At 40.1% G+C, this 16,344-nt stretch overlaps 2 protein-coding genes across 2 annotated transcripts; one reads left to right on the top strand and one right to left on the bottom strand.

Moving 5' to 3' along the window:
- Window positions 1-338: 338 nt before the first annotated feature.
- On the top strand, window positions 339-9,717 carry trpv6 (transient receptor potential cation channel, subfamily V, member 6). The gene is made up of 17 exons (XM_082550937.1): window positions 339-426; window positions 600-747; window positions 843-940; window positions 1,028-1,150; window positions 1,720-1,860; window positions 2,022-2,120; window positions 5,478-5,653; window positions 5,748-5,894; window positions 6,001-6,080; window positions 6,186-6,321; window positions 7,091-7,177; window positions 7,272-7,348; window positions 7,441-7,606; window positions 7,759-7,825; window positions 7,924-8,192; window positions 8,287-8,393; window positions 9,351-9,717. The coding sequence occupies exons 2-17, from the start codon at window positions 617-619 to the stop codon at window positions 9,580-9,582; spliced, it is 2,136 nt and encodes a 711-aa protein (XP_082407063.1). The 5' UTR covers window positions 339-426; window positions 600-616; the 3' UTR covers window positions 9,583-9,717.
- Window positions 9,718-9,837: 120 nt separating this feature from the next.
- On the bottom strand, window positions 9,838-15,301 carry LOC309716861 (C-type lectin domain family 4 member A). Its single transcript, XM_082550936.1, has 7 exons — window positions 15,127-15,301; window positions 14,780-14,878; window positions 11,742-11,849; window positions 11,330-11,458; window positions 10,818-10,969; window positions 10,585-10,682; window positions 9,838-10,304 (listed from the first exon to the last, which is right to left on the bottom strand). Exons 1-7 carry the CDS (start codon window positions 15,215-15,217, stop codon window positions 10,175-10,177), a joined length of 807 nt encoding a protein of 268 aa, XP_082407062.1. The 5' UTR covers window positions 15,218-15,301; the 3' UTR covers window positions 9,838-10,174.
- Between the last annotated feature and the right edge of the window lie 1,043 nt (window positions 15,302-16,344).

Consider the following 16,344-nt stretch of genomic DNA (forward strand, 5'->3'; position numbering starts at 1 on the left):
AGTCAGAGGAATGCTGAGAGGCCTGGTGATTGCATAGATATCCGCGAACTGGGGACTGGACCATTGTCACTTTGCTTTTAAGGAGATCAAGCCAATAATTTTAGATCAGCATGACAAAGGAATTCCTTGTCAACAGGGAGTTGAAGCACAGCTTTCTCTGTGGCACTTCTGACCAGTGAAAGTCTCCTTGCTCATTACTGCGTCACTGTCTTATTCTTACCTGTCAGCTTTCCACGCATCCTCCTTCTCCACCCATTTGCTCTCATATCTCCTCCCTCTTGGCTGGGACATATATATATATTGGTGATGCCACAGGGATTTCATCTCTCCTCGGGGACATTTTTAAAGGTGGTGTGTCCACTTTTGAGTGTTTCTCTCAGTGTCACCAGAGATTGAGGAGCAGCAGTTTCATTGCTTAAGGGTGAGGTAAGACTGAAAAGATTTACTTTAATTTATTAATAGAAAAAACTACCAAAATGAACAATTTTTTTTTCCACCTGTGGATTTAGACTCCATAGCATTTATTTTTCACCCACTCTACTTTTGTCTTTCTTGAGTTTCTTAAAAAACATTCCTAACTTTTCGTTTCACAATTCTAGTCAAACCTCAGGTGCCAATGTCACCGTCTTTAGCCAGATCTGCTCCGAGCGAGCTCAACCATTGGTGGAGCCAGCTGAAGTTTCGCCTTCAGAACAAAAAAGGATGGAATGAAATGCTGGATGAGACATTTCTGCTCTACACAAAAGGGTAAACTCCTGCTGACGCCACTTTCCAGTACATTCAGTTTTGTTTAAAGTTTTACCATAAATCTGATTTCTTGTTTCTGTCCTTCTGTCCCTCAGTGTGAATGACATTCCTCTCTTCTATGCGGCTAAAAACAACAGTGCTGGTTGCATCAAGAAACTGCTAGGTTGTGCATCCACGAATATCTTTGAGAGAGGTACGACTGAACAAGGAGTTTAAACCTTACATTGCTGCCTTTTTGGTGTGTTTTCCGTGATTTTAGAAGGTGTATCTTCTTGTTCAGGCTCCCTGGGAGAGACGGCCCTTCACGTTGCTGTTATGAACGATAACCTGGATGCTGCTGTGGCTCTGATGGATGGAGCTCCTGACCTCATTAACGAGCCCATGACCTCTGAACTTTTCCAAGGTTGACATGCAGAAATTCATAACTGCAAAACACCAATGCACATCATGCAGACTGAGTGCTGTGTGTAACTATATAGATGTCAAGTTGGCAGCTTTTTGGTCTGCAATTCAAATAATTCAGCTTATTAGCAAAATCTGTGAGATTTTTGATACAGTGGATACAAGGGCATGTAAAAGCCTAACACAACAATTTAAGCAGGTTTTTAAAAAATCTAAGGACCTTAGAAAGTAAGCGAACTGAAGAAACTTAAAGAAACTTAAAGAAGTCTTAGTCACTTTCTTTCTAAGCTCCCTAATATTTTAAAAAATATTTTAATTAGTCAAATCATATCGCTGAGGTTTTGTTTTTTTTTTACTTCATTATTTTATTCATCTAACAATAAATCAATAAAGGGCAACAAATTCCAATTATGAGGCCTCATCTGCTGCTTTTGGAGAGCAAACCCTGTCAGGGTTACAGTGGTGGATAAAGCAAAAGCATTAAGTGTAGGTTTTACCAAAGCTGGTGAAACGAAAACCAGTGTGTTGGCAGTGAACTGATGTACACTTTCTCTCTGTGCTCCGCCTCAGGGATTACTCCTCTCCACATTGCTGTGGTGAATCAGAACATCGACCTGGTTCGTCATCTGATTAGTCGCGGTGGTGACGTGTCCACACCTAGAGTCACTGGTCTGTATTTCAGGAAGAGGATAGGAGGACTTATGTACTGTGGTAAGCCAGCATGAGTGAACTTACGTAAAGAAATGTTTCAACCATTAATTACAAGGCCAGTGGCAGGACAATAAAACCCCAAACTGGTCCCAACATATGTGATAAAAACAAGGCAGAGAGAGATTTTGTGCAAAATAACAAAACGCGTGGCTTTTCATCAGGCGAGCACATCCTGTCTTTTGCTGCTTGTGCTGGGAATATGGATATCATCTCCATGGTAATCGATGCAGGCGCCAGCACCAGGATCCAGGATTACAAAGGTATGAGCCCTTGAGTGAGAGAAGATCAAGTATTATTTTACACTGCTAGGAAATTTGACTGTGTGACTGCTTAAGCCACAAAATATTCTGCATCCCATGTGTTATTAGGGTCTTATTTTTAATTTGATTTATCACAGCATTGTCTAAAATTCTCACCACTAAAGGACAAAATCAACCCTGATGGGTTTGCCACTAATTGCAGCTTTCTGGCACTGGTCTTGTAATTTAAACTCAAAGAACCTCAAGAATTACTGTCAGGCTCAAACTAGCAATTTTCTTATCTAACCAACAGCTGAAAATGCAAAAAGAAAAATTGACATCAGCCTGAAAAGGTAAAAGTTTCAGGCTTCTTTTTTGTCAAAGCTAAATTATATTGAGGAGACTGTTCATATCAAAGACACTACTGAGGCATTATACAATACAATACAATACAATAAAACGTTATTTGTATAGCACATTTAAAACCAGAGGTTGCCAAAGTGCTTCACATAATCCAATAAAACAGTAGTAAAGTACAAAGGCGGATAAGCTAGCAGGTGGGCGGCATTGTTTAAACAAGCATACAAGTACACAAGTACGCAGATAAGGAAGCAAGACTTAACGATAAAAACAATAAAACAATGTAAGTAAAAGAGTAAAAGAGAGGAAAGGGGAGGGCAAGAAAGTACAATTAAAAGGCATGCTCTAGGAGGCCGGGAAGGCTAAGCTAAAAAGGTTTGTTTTCAATCGAGACTTGAAGGTCTGGATCGAGTGAGACGCGTGAATAGTATGAGGGAGGTTATTCCAGAGGTTAGGTGCGGTCACCTCTGGTTTGCAGCCGTGACCTAGGTTGCACCAAAAGTAAGACGATCTCAGTGTTCTACTGGGAGTATTCATGCTAAGGAGATCAATAAGGTAGCTAGGTGCAATATTATTTATGATTTTACAAGTAAGCAGTAGGACTTTGAAATCAATGTGATGTTTAATTGGAAGCCAGTGGAGGCCAGTGAGAATTGGGGTGATAGACTCAAGCCTACGAGTACCAGTTAGAAGGCGAGCCGCGGCATTATGGACGACTTGCAATCTATGAAGAAGGGCAGAATGAATCCCAGTGTATAGGGAGTCTAACCTGGATGTGACAAAGGCATGGATAAGCTTTTCTAGATCCTCACATGGTAAATATGGCTTGGCCTTAGAAATTAAACGAAGTTGATAGAAACAAGATTTAATAACAGAGGACACATGCTTGTCAAGTTTAAAGGAGCCGTCCTGGTAAACACCCAAATTACTTGCAGAATCGGAAAGATAATCAGCGAAGGGCCCGAGGACACCAGTTAGATGGGCTCTAGGGGTGTGACTGTCAAAGATTACAATTTCTGTTTTCTTGTCATTAAGGGAATTGCTCAGCAGCCAGTCTTTACCCACATAGCAAAATTGGTATGACCCGGATCTGGCCCACACAATGTGCTTACACATGGCCCACATACCGCAAAGAACGACGGCCCTTTGGTGGCCCAGATCAGGTTTGCCAGATGTGGCCCACACATGGGCCAGCACAAGGCCAGTTGCAGACACACTGGTGGTCCTGTGCTGGTCCATGTGTGGACTGCGTCTAGCAAACCTGATCTGGGCCACCGAAGGGCCGTCATTCTTTGCGGTATGTGAGCCATGTGTAAGTTGTGTGCAACCACGGGCCAGTTGTAGACACAGTGCTGGCCCTGTGCTGCCCCAGAACAGTTTTAGCTCTGGCCCCAGATGTCAGCCTAATGTGTACCTTTATCAAGGCATGTAATAACAACATGTGCCGGAACATAATAGTAAATAACATGGGCCCGGTGGCGCCTGTGTCCGGCAGCCTCGCCTCTGTCAGTGCGCCCCAGGGCAGCTGTGGCTACAATGTAGCTTGCTATCGCCAGTGTGTGAATGTGTGTGTGAATGGGTGGATGACTGAATGTAGTGTAAAGCGCTTTGGGGTCCTATGGACTAGAAAAGCGCTATACAAATGCAGGCCATTTACCATTTACCATAACATGAGAAAACTCTGTTCAGACAGTGAATGGACTGATTCTTATATGGCGCTTTTCTAGTCTCCCGGATTACTCAAAGTGCTCTATACAACATGCCACATTCACCCAATCACACATACTTTCTCTTAACTGAGTGCTACCTAACTGCATTCATACACATTCACATTCTTAACATGCAGACTAGATAAGCCAGGGCTGGAACCACTAACCTTCCGATCAGTAGGTAAACTGCTCTACCGCCTGAGCTACAGCCACCCACTGGTGAAGATGAGTAAACCGTCACTAGGTTTTGGATAAAGTGTACACTCACAAACCTGTCAAACCTGCATTTGAAATCTTGGCTACCATAGCAGTATCGTATTGCAACATGGCATTTGGGTCTTCTAACTAAAATAGGAAAATAGGAACATAAATAGTGCCACCATTGCCAGACCTGGCCCACATCTGGTTGACATACACCCTGCCATGACACCGGTCAGTCAGATGTGCCACCTTGATGCCAGATCTGGGCCAGACCTGTTTTCTATGGGCCCGGGCCACATAAACCAAACCACAATTGAGCCAGATATGGCATGCCATCGCATAGACAGTGCCATCTATGCCAGGCCTGGCCCATATCTGGATGACATATGTTTTTACATGCCAGAAGTCAGCCAGCAGTGCCGGCTTGATACCAGATCCAGGCCAGAACTGCTTGCTATGTGGGTAACTTCACTTATACAATCGAAGAAGCGAAGCATTGATGAAGTATCACCCTCAGTCAATTCAAAATAAATTTGAATGTCATCCGTGTAGCAATGATAAGAGAGTTTGTACTTTTCAATAATATGACCAAGGGGTGACATATATAGAGAAAACAGCATAGGACCCAGCACAGACCCTTGAGGGACACCACAGGTAACAGGGGCAATGGAAGAGGAGTAGGTACCCATGGTGACAGAGAAGGACCTCTCCGATAAGTAGGAATTAAACCAACCAAGGACCATACCTGTAATGCAACCAGATGTTCAAGCCTTATTAAGAGAATGTTATGGTCCAACAGCTCAAAAGCAGAGGACAGGTCCAACAAAACTAAGGCCGCGGGGCACCCAGAGTCAGTAATTAAAAGAAGATCATTGAAGTACCTCGAGAGTATAGGTTAAAAATTAAAAAAACATTTTTAAATGCTAAACTAATTGTTGCCAGTTTTTGCTCACATAGCTAAATGTTTCAGAGTAATGACTGATTTCTGGTTTATGGGGACCTTCAGGAGGTTAACCCAGCTGTGCATATCTGAATATAAGCGTCTTATTAACAATTAATAGCTTTCTCCTGTCTTCTTGTGCCTCCTGCGTACACACTCTCCATACAGGCAACACAGTGCTTCACATTTTGGTCTTGCAGCCCAACAAGAACATTGCCTGCCAGGTCATTGACTTGATTATGGCACGCGATGCAGAGCTGGACCAGCAAGTGCCCCTTGATATGGTTCCCAACTCCCGAGGCCTTACACCTTTTAAGCTGGCTGCAAAAGAGGGAAACACAGTGGTGAGTAGTACCATGGAAGATTCACATGGTGACCCAAACATGAAAGGTGGAACAGATTGTTCCTAATCTCATCCTAACCCCCTGTCTCTTAAAGATATTCCAGCACCTAGTTAACAAAAGGCGTGTAGTCCAGTGGAGTCTGGGCCCTTTGACCTCTCACCTGTATGACCTGTCCGAGATCGACTCGTGGGCCGATAGCATGTCAGTGCTGGAGGTCATTGTGGCCAGCCAGCAGAAAGAGGTACAGAAGAATATGTAGGTAGCATTCAGGAGAAAATGCTAATTGTTATCAGGACGTTAGTTCTGACTCTGAGATTTTTTATATCTCTTCTATTTTTGCTCTCCAGGCAAGGAAGATCCTGGAGGTCACTCCTGTGAGGCAGCTGGTTAGTCTGAAGTGGAACCTGTATGGGAAACATTACTTCAGGTAAGATTTTGTTAGTTTTGTTAAATCTGAACTAAAATACTTGAATTGTACACATGTCTATTGCTGTTTAACACACTGGGTTTCTTCCTCCCTTTTTGTTGTTAGGTTTCTGCTGTTTCTGTATCTCTTGTACATCGGGACTTTCACAATGTGCTGTATGTTTCGCCCCCTAAAGAACGCTCCAGAGAACTACACAACGTCAGATGCAGACAAAACTGTCTGGGTTCAGAAGACGCTCAAGGTGGGCCAGAACTATGAATTATCATAGACATTAGAAAACCTTAAACAGATCTCAACATTTTACTCACTATACTGTTTGAATGAGACACCTAAAGTGAAATTTTTATGTTCAATGTGCTGACTGTTTTTGAACTATCCCAAAAATATAATTAGATTTTTATTACAGCACATTTATTTTAAAGAGTCATATTTCAGATTAACCTTTTGGAAATAAAATATGAACATTTATAAAACTGACTGCCTAGAAGTAACATTAAACCAGCTCTCACGTGTTAGTACTAATTATTATGATCCAAATAGTCGACCGAATCTGCATAATGAGTACTTTGATTTAGTTTTCTACCCTCTTATCTTTGTTTAATTTTTTCAGTTTGTACTTCTATTACATGAGTTTTATGGAGTTGATGTTTTGGGTGTAGATGTTTAGGTCAGTCCCTACTAAAAATTCAGATTCCTCTAATTGAATCCATTATTACCCCCTATTTTCCCAGTCCCCACCTGCACTGGGGCCTGCTACACATTTTAGGAAGGCAACACTTTCATAGCGTGTCACTTCTACTTTGGCAGTTAGTACTTCCTGAACTACAGCACCACCAGAGGTTTTTTTGCCCCAAATTACTTCAGCCATAACTTACGTAAAAATTCAAATACATAAGATCCACTAAATGCATGTGTAAATGCCAAACTTTACACCTACATAAGTTACACTGTCAGACAATAATGAGATTTTAATATTTATAACAGCATCATTTCCTCTTTGTCCACCTCAGGAGAGTTATACAACACATGGGGATAATGTGCGGCTCGCAGGAGAGATTATCAGCGTCATTGGAGCTTTTGTCATCCTTGTGCTGGAGGTGGACATTTAAAATATGCTTTTTGTTTAAAAATATTCAACAGTACATTACTGTGAACTGTTCTGACCTCATGCATCCCCTGTGCTCCTAACAGATCCCAGATATTCTGAGAGTTGGAGCAAAGCGCTACTTTGGCCAGACGGCACTGGGAGGCCCTTTCCATGTTATCCTGTAAGCAAGCACACACACCCTCTGAGAACCCAAGCAAAGCATAATGTTTGGGAACACTGCCTAACCTTGCTGCCGCTCTTGTTTTTGACCAGTATCAGCTATGCCTGCTTGGTGGTGCTGCTGTGCGTGTTCAGAGCCTGTGAGGTGCAGAGGGAGGCCGAGGTGATGGCAGTGTGTTTGGTCCTCGGCTGGTGTAATGTCATGTTCTTCGCCCGTGGCTTCGAAATGCTTGGCCCTTACGTCATCACGATACAGAAGGTGCGGATGGGTTTCTACACGAGCTCCATGAGTAACAAAAACATGAGTTTGCTCTGCTCACACACCTGCTCACACATGTTTTCATTTGTTGTTTTGGTTTTTGAGGTTTTACATTTTCAGACTGAGCTCGCTTGTGTCTCGTTTCCCCCTAGATTATATTTGGAGACCTGACAAAGTTTATGTGGCTGATTTCCATTGTGCTCTTTGCCTTTTCCACCTGTGAGTATATTGTTAGCAATAAAAATAAACACAAATTTTACAAAACATTCTTTAAAGGAGACCTTCCTGCTCTCTTACAAACATTTTTTTCTTCTCAGCCCTCTGGATAGTCTACATGACTCAGGAGGTAGATTCCCTTCCTGCGTATCGCTCATATCCCATCAGCCTCTTCTCCCAATTTGAGCTCAGCGTTGGCCTCATCGATCTGCCTGTGGACCACACCATCCCTATACCTGCGATTGTCCATGTGTTGCACTGCACCTCCTCTCTGGTTTCCCACATCCTTCTGCTAAATCTGCTCACCGCCATGATGAGTGACACACAATGGAGGGTGGGCCAGGAGAGAGATGAGCTCTGGAGGACTCAGGTAACAGGGTTATTACACACACATGTGTAATCACCTCTTCAGCGTGCGTTAAGCATTGCTGTGTCATGTTTACAGCTGTAATGTTGTTATTCAGGTGGTGGCCACGACGCTCATGCTGGAGAGGAGGCTTCCTCGCTGTCTCTGGCCTCGACTTGGGGTCTGTGGGCTGAACTATGGCCTGAAAGAGTGCTGGTATCTCAGGTAAGATGCAACCTTGTGTCAGGAACAGACGAAAACCCACAGAAATCACCTAACACAGCAGAAAGGGATGTTATCTTTAAAAATAAAGTCAAACAGGAAGTTTGTACAGAAACGACAGCCACAGCTCATGTCACGCTATAAAATGCTCAATTCTTTTTTTTTATTGTAGTTTTTATATTACTTTCACACCTCCTAAGGCTACACTGCATGTTTTTCTTAGTCGATTCTTTTCATTTTTGCGTCCGTCTCATCAAGGTTAAAGAGGAAAAACATTCAGCCTGGCTAACAAAAGCTGCCTTTCAGTACAAATCAATTCAGTCTATTTCTCAACACATCAAATATTCCTTTGGTTGTGTTTTTTCTTATTTTATCTCAACTGGTGAATGCTCATATGAAAGAAAACATGAAACAAAAGCCAAAAGCTTGAAATTCGAAGTGCTGTAACTCAGTTTTATAAGTTCTTTCTACTCTTGACATACAACTTTGAATGCAAGCCCTTGTTTGAGCACAAGCTCCTGTTTGTGAGGGCCAACCAATCAGAAGACAGGTAGTTTAAAGTGAATTGGACAAATATGAGTTGCTCCAAGCCAGTATAAGACTAATAAGGATCATTTTGAACTGCAAGTTATGGAAAGCTAGTGTAGACAGGGAAAATGTGCATAATACACCCTTTTAAGTGTAATAGTAGGTTATATATGTATAAGTAGGGGGAAAAATATAGTATTAGTAATACGATAAGAATGGTGCTTCTCACTGCAGGCACAGCATTACTCATGGGTGAAGTCCATCAAAGGCTTTCATTTAGTGTCAGTGGGCAAAACTGTTTTCCTTCTGTAAGTGAATAAGCTTTTTGTTTTGTAGGTGGGGCCCCAAAAAAAAACGGAAACTAAAAAGAAGAGTGTAACATAATTAATTTTGAAACATGCGTGACTTTTTCTTTATTCGTCTTCTTTGCAGGGTTGAGGAAAGAAATGACTCCATGATGCAAAAGATGCGGCGTTACGTAAACGTCTTCTCCAAAGAGGATGAAAAGGAAACGGAGGGAGATGAAAATTCTGACTTCAAGGGAACCTTGAAGCTGAGACTTAAAAACAAAGGAGGATGGTGGGAGCTGGTTCGACACAGCGCTTTAGGTTTGGAGATGGAACAGGATGAGCCAGAGGAGGAACAGAGCATTAAATATGTTTAGAGAGAGATGCCATCTAACCCAGAAGTTCCTTCCTATCGTCAACTTTGAGTCATATACATATTAAGTAGATGTAAAGAATTGCTGAATTTCAGTGACCTTGGGGTGAAAGAACCACACTATCTTGATTTTTCAACATAGTAAACAGTGCAATTATTTCCGCAGTATTATGCCATAGAACAGACTGTGATTTTTATAGAAATATGAAAGATGTCTAGCAGGAATATATGCTAAAAAAAAACAACATAGAGATTCATCTTATCATGTAGGTAATGAGTAATTTTATATGAGAATAAAACTTTCTTAAAACAGTTTCACTGTCACTTCATTTGTAAAGCAGACAGCAGATAATAAAATCATACAAAACAAAGGAGCAAGGCACTTACAAAGCTTTACAATCAAATATTAGAGCAGAAATTATTCCACACTAAGCTGCAAGAAAATCTACTGTAAATAAACTGCTAAGTGTCAGACTTAGCAACTGTTATCTAAAAAGCTTGTTTATATTTCTTTGCTGGATACTGGAAAGAGATGTCTTGGCATGTTATTGTTGAATTTGATGCTTGCTGGCGGAACAGATTTGCTCGCGGTTCTTTTACAAGAGCTGCAGCTGACAGATGAAGTAAGTGGCGACGTTGCAGGGAGCTCTAATCCAGTTTCTGGCAGATGGGCCTGTGCTCTCTAGGATCCCACAATTCCCAGTTCTTGGATCTTCTGCCCAATAGCTGCAAAACAAAAGAAAGAGTCATTAACTATTATTCTGCAATCTATATCTGGATTTTTTCTTTGTTTGAACAAAGTGTCCACTTTATTAGGTACACTTGTAATTCAATTTGCCAGCTTTGCAATAAATGTTTTATTTTTTAAGCTTATTAACACATGTACAAACACCAATATGCACAGTGCAATAGTGGCAACCCTGATCTAAACCACAAACAACTATGTCTAAACTAGTCAATTGTCTGTTTTAATAACTATTTATAGAATCATTTATAGAATAAAGACCTCTCTTGCAGCTTTGTGCTGTCAACCCAGGTCCATTCAGTGCCTTTTTTAATGGTGCCGATCCAGTATTGGAGATTCCCTTTCTGTGTCAGAAAGTCCTAAAAGAAAAAACACCATTGATGCGTAACTATTAGCAATTATTACCACTTCATAAACTGCTTGCTTGTAATATATAAGCATATAGTTAATAACTCAAGGAAGGAAGAGAGCGGCATAAAAGTTATCAGATTCACCTGAACTTCTTTGCTTGTAATAACAGCCAGAGATCCCCCTCTGGAGGTGCAGTTCTGCTCGCTCTGGTGCCACTTCAGTCTAAAAGTCGACAGGAAAAAGCACGATCGGCCAAAGGTCATCCACCCATCACCACACAGCCGGCAGCCATGATCTGGAAGCAGAGAGAACAGGAAAAGCTTATTTAAAAAACAGGTTAATGAAAAAGTAAAAAGCTGTTAATCAGACCTGAAGCTTCCCACACTCTTTTTTTCCTTTGCATATTCAAGGGTTTTGCTTGTGATTTAATTTTCATCATATTTTCATCTTTATGCATGTATTTTTTCAGTTGCACAGAAATCTAAAAGAGTCTCAATTTTTCCTGTTCTATAAACAAAAAAAGAAGCCAAAGAAGAACACGAACTTGAGTCGAGACTTGTTTAAAAACTAATTTGAATCATTATGAAAGCAGAACTATAGCTAAAAACAAGGTGATTGAGAAAGAATCCCCCCCCCACTTTTTGTGCCTGCTCACGTTTAATGTGAATAGCTGGGAACTGGGCCTGGCAGTTCTCGAAGGAGCATCCTGGAGCAAACGCAGGTACTGCTTCTTTAGCTGTTGCACTTTCCTCTACCACCGGGCAGACTGTGGGTCCAGTTTGCACTAGAAATCAGAGCACAATGGGAGGAGATTTGAGAGAAGGAATAATGCCCTGAGGCTGCAGCAAAGCAATAAGCAATAGTTTTACTCCTTTGTTATGCACTGCTATGAGAAATAGAATTTTAAAAATCCATAGCTGAAAACAACTGTGCACCATTTTGATCCTGCTCTGCCAGGACCTTCAGTCTTACGTAATCTGCTTTGGTGTTATAAACATGGTGGTGCCAGGAAGGGTTTGTTATCACAGCGCTGACATGAATTCAGATCCATGGCTGCAGCTACTCACGTTTCAGGCTGAGGATAATGACAACCACCAGAAGGACGATGCACATTAAGGTGAGGAATAAGCACACTCCACGGTACAGACGCACATTTCCTCCAGTCGGTTCTTTGCCTGAGGAAGACGACATCAGATAAATGTTAATGAGCACAACAAAGACCGCCATGAAGCCTGCAAAAGCTGCAGCTTCCTACCTTTCTTCCCCTCCAGTTCAACCGATAATTTGGGTTGCAAGTTTTCATCAGCCTCATCTTTCTTATCCTCACCGTAACTGCGGCAGAATTTAATATACATGGAGAAAAACGTCCTGGTATTTGAGAGAAAGCTTGTTTGCTCTGTTGTGCTCCGTCTTCTCTGCTGACTCAAGACTGGCTGCAACAGTGCAGTTATAGGACGCCCCCTTTGTCTCATCACCATAGCAACTTGACCTTCATAGATTCCTAAGTTATTCATGGAGCACAGTGCCTGGCTTGTCCTTGAATGACCCAAACTTTAAACTCTCTTCCTGTCTCTCTCATTTTAAACATTAGTCTGTGTGTGTGACAAAGTTCTGAGAAAAACACAGACACAGCAGACTTTCTCCTTCAAAACAGCAGATAACTAATTTCAGATCAGTATTTATGTCTAATGCTTTGGAGATACGGAGGATGCACACGTCACTGATGCAGATTTAAAACATTAGTCTGTAAATATCATGTTATAGTACAAGGTTTTGCAAAGAAAGAGGACGTGGGTGACAACTTAATGAAGCACAAGAGAGCAAGACTTGTTTGTTTGTACCTCAGCAATGTAATAAAAATATCTTCCATTAATCTAATTAACAACATATTCTTGTAAACAAAACCATTATTTGATTTCACCAAATTGCAAAAAAGAACATGACTCGTGCTGTGATAGCTTTAATTGGCTTTGTTGCCTTTTTGCGGGTTAGTGATCATAAAAAAGTTAGACACATTGCTGTGCCATGTTGTCATGCCGTCTTATGTACTTATTTATTTATTTATTTATGCAGCTGTTGTTGTTGTCTTAACGACTAAACTGACTCACTACAACAATAAAGAACGATGGAAGTTCAACACAAAGGCCAAACTACAACAGGTTGTGAGTAATGTGGTTAGAGGGAAGTTTAGTTAAAATTGTTCTTTGTAAAGACACACAACAGACAGACTTCCTGTCAGACCGTTTTGCCTTCAGGCTGTGGGCGAATTTTTATTCGCACTGGGTTACATTAACAGCACAGCAACCTCAAACTACATGTGGTCTTATCATAATGGTTGCACGCAAATTGGATTAAAATGATGTAACAGATGAAGGAAAAACTCATGAACTAAGCTTAATTAACCAACATAAATTATAGCAGTAGCATTTCATAACAAAGCCCAGATCTTACAGAGTAATTTTACACAATTACGTAAGTAATTCTTCTGGACTTAGGATGTAATTTGATTAACTAAACATACTTACTTTTAGTGATACTTAGCATTTACAGTTGACATACGTGAAATTTAATTACTATAGGTATTCTGGACAGTTTCCAGTATATACCTACAAAGAGAAGAGTAAAGAGAAACTATTATTTTATTTAATTTAATATAATATAGTAATATAATATATATTTATAATGTAGTAAGGGAGGTTCAGACCCTTGACGATACAGCCAGTACCTTTGATACTAACGTGTAGATAGAAGGTAATTATTAGTAAAATATTCTATATCACATTTTACTCTATAAGAGACATGAAAATTAATGCTAAACAAATGATTAATAAAGAAAATATTTTTGTAATTAATTGATTATATGATAACATAAATGATTATACAATTAAAAAACTAAACAAGAAGAGGGCACAATAAGTTTTTCTCTAAAGTATCCCAAAGTACACACTAAATGAAAAACATTTTTTTCACCCTTCTTCTCTTCTCTCCATTAAAACAGAAAATCCTGAATCCCATGTTCTGCTGAGCCTGCTTAAAAGCATTTTTAGATACTAAAAATTGCACAATTTCCATGTGATTTAGACGAATTAAACCGAAAGCGCATGACAATAACACCATAAGTTGCGAAATCATGAAACGCCACCAATATATCTAGTTCTATTTTCCTGTATATTACTCTTTAATGGTAAGATTATTGATTATGTTAAGTAACAGTTTTATTAGCAGTGGCAGCTGTATTAATACTGCTTCTAATTATAAGACAGCAATATTTCAGAGTACCTTATATTTCAGGTAAACTTACATTGTTACTCCGCAGTGATTTTCATTTTTCTACTTTTTAACACAAATTCTTTTTTATATATATTGCAATATCTCCAGACATTAGTAAAAACACATTTTCTTGATGCATATCATTAGCATTATAAATGCATGGGAAAAACTGAGGGAGCTTTTTATGCCGAAACAATTTACTTAGGACAAAATGGTCAATAAATTCATTTGTTTTGAAAAGCAACAAATAATGTATCACGTCAAAGATCATTGTCTTAATAAAGACAAGAAATCTGCCTCTACATTGTAAGTTTTAGTGTAAAACAAGAAAACATCAACAATAAATCACTAAAAATAAAAAGACGGTCACAGCCCTAAATACTACAAACTGAAACATTTAATACCATATATCAAATATTCAGTACTATATTTATTTGATAATCCTACAAAAACATTAAAAAATAGTATTATACAGACTCTACAGTAAATTCTACAAAGATTTAAACATGCGCAATTTCACTGCAATGGTTACTATTATACACATTTTACTGTAACTGGTGATGCGGTTTGAAGATTACCAAAAAAAACCCACTTCTGCTTTTTTTTTTCTTTTCTCTTTGGCTGAATCGTTTTTTGTGAGAAACCAAAATATTTACTGCTTTAATTTATCTCCCAGATGGTAGATTATAAAGACAAAAAACACATTTATTATTATTCTGTATAATAATTATACTAAATCCTGTGTTTTACCTAAAGCACGTACTGAAAAAAGAAATAACGAGCCGAAACTGGGCAACCAACCAGCTGAAGACAAATATTTTGTGTAAAACTGTACCCAGTATTTGTTTTCGTGAACCAGCCGCAGAGAAAGCTTCTGAATAGACATCCTCAGATGAAATTTGCAGTTTGGCGTAGTGGTCTTGTTCTGCTTCCTCTAAAGATAAAAATACAGATGGACACATTTTAGCAAGAGAAATGAACCAACTGTGGTCGGCTTTCAAATAATCTGGATTTTCTAAAGTAAACTTTTTTAAAAATCTCAAAACTTTAAGGATTTTCTTTTTATTAAACAAGTTTTGAATCTTTTGCACAGTTTACTTACTTTACATAACATTTGCATGACTTGTATACATAATTTTAATTTAGACTTTGGTACAATGTAAACAGCTTCTTTTTTTTTACCTTCTTTTTTCACCTCCAGCATCGGTTCGCTCGGTCCTTCATCCCCTTCTTTGGCTTTTTCCGTCTCTTTGGGGATCTCTTGCATCTCCATGGCTCCCCTCTTCTTGTTTTCTCACAGTTTCGATTTTGCTGGAGCTTTTCAGACCTGCCTAGTCAACTGACAATGAGCTTATGTAACTTGTCATGCAGTTGCACAGACACTAAGTGACTTAGACTTGAACTTGGACTTAGACCTTTTATTGTCATTGTACAGTTGCTTGCACAATGGAATTACGTAACAAGACCACAAGGTTTAAAAGTAAAAGACAATATAGAAGAAGAAAAAAATATATAGGAACACTATGTACACTAGAATATAACAAATAATAAAAAAGGGTGGATGGAAACTGCACATCTGCCAAAATATTGCACAAAAAAGACATTTTACATTAAATGGAGAGACATCTAGAGCTGGTAATGGAGTCCAGAATGGAGAGTGGACACCTTCTCTGCAGTTTTGATGACCAATAAGGAGAGAGGGTCTGGATGACCCTCTCTCCTTATTGGCTGTTGTGCAACCAACGTACCACACAGGGATGGCGTGCACCAGCACACTCTCGATTGTGGCACGATAGAAGGACACTAGGAGGTCAGTCTGCAGCCTGTTGCATCTCAGAACCCTCAATAAATGGAGGAGCTGCTGAGCTTTCTTCATTCAGGCTGATGTATTTGTAGTCCAGGACAGGTCCTCAGAAATGTGGGTACCGAGGAACTTGAAGGAGGACAACCTCTCCATGTAGTCACCTTTTATGGAGAGGGGACAGGTGGTTTCCCTGTGTTTAGGGTAAGGTTATTGTGGTCACACCATTCTGTCAGACCCTGGACCTCTGTCTGTGTTGTCAACGTTGGTGATGATTCTCATCAGGGTGGTGTCATCTGCAAATTTGATGATGATGTTGCGGGGTTGCAGGGGGTGCAGTCACTGGTGTAGATGGTGTATGGGAGAGGACTCAGCACACATCCCTATGGTGAGCCAGTGCTGAGTGACAGGGAGGACGATCTGATGACAGATTGTGATAAAGTTTTTGATCCATGCACATGTAGCGGGGGGAGGAGTCTAAGTTTACCAGCTTGGCTATAAGGATGTCTGGGATGATGGTATTGAAAACCGAGCTGAAATCAATGAAGAGACTTCCTTACTGAAGTCCCAAGATTCTAAGCAGAGTTTAGGGCAGTGGA

The sequence above is a fragment of the Aulonocara stuartgranti genome (assembly GCF_965226115.1).
Source record: "Aulonocara stuartgranti genome assembly, chromosome: 11".
NCBI classification, from domain to species: domain Eukaryota; kingdom Metazoa; phylum Chordata; class Actinopteri; order Cichliformes; family Cichlidae; genus Aulonocara; species Aulonocara stuartgranti.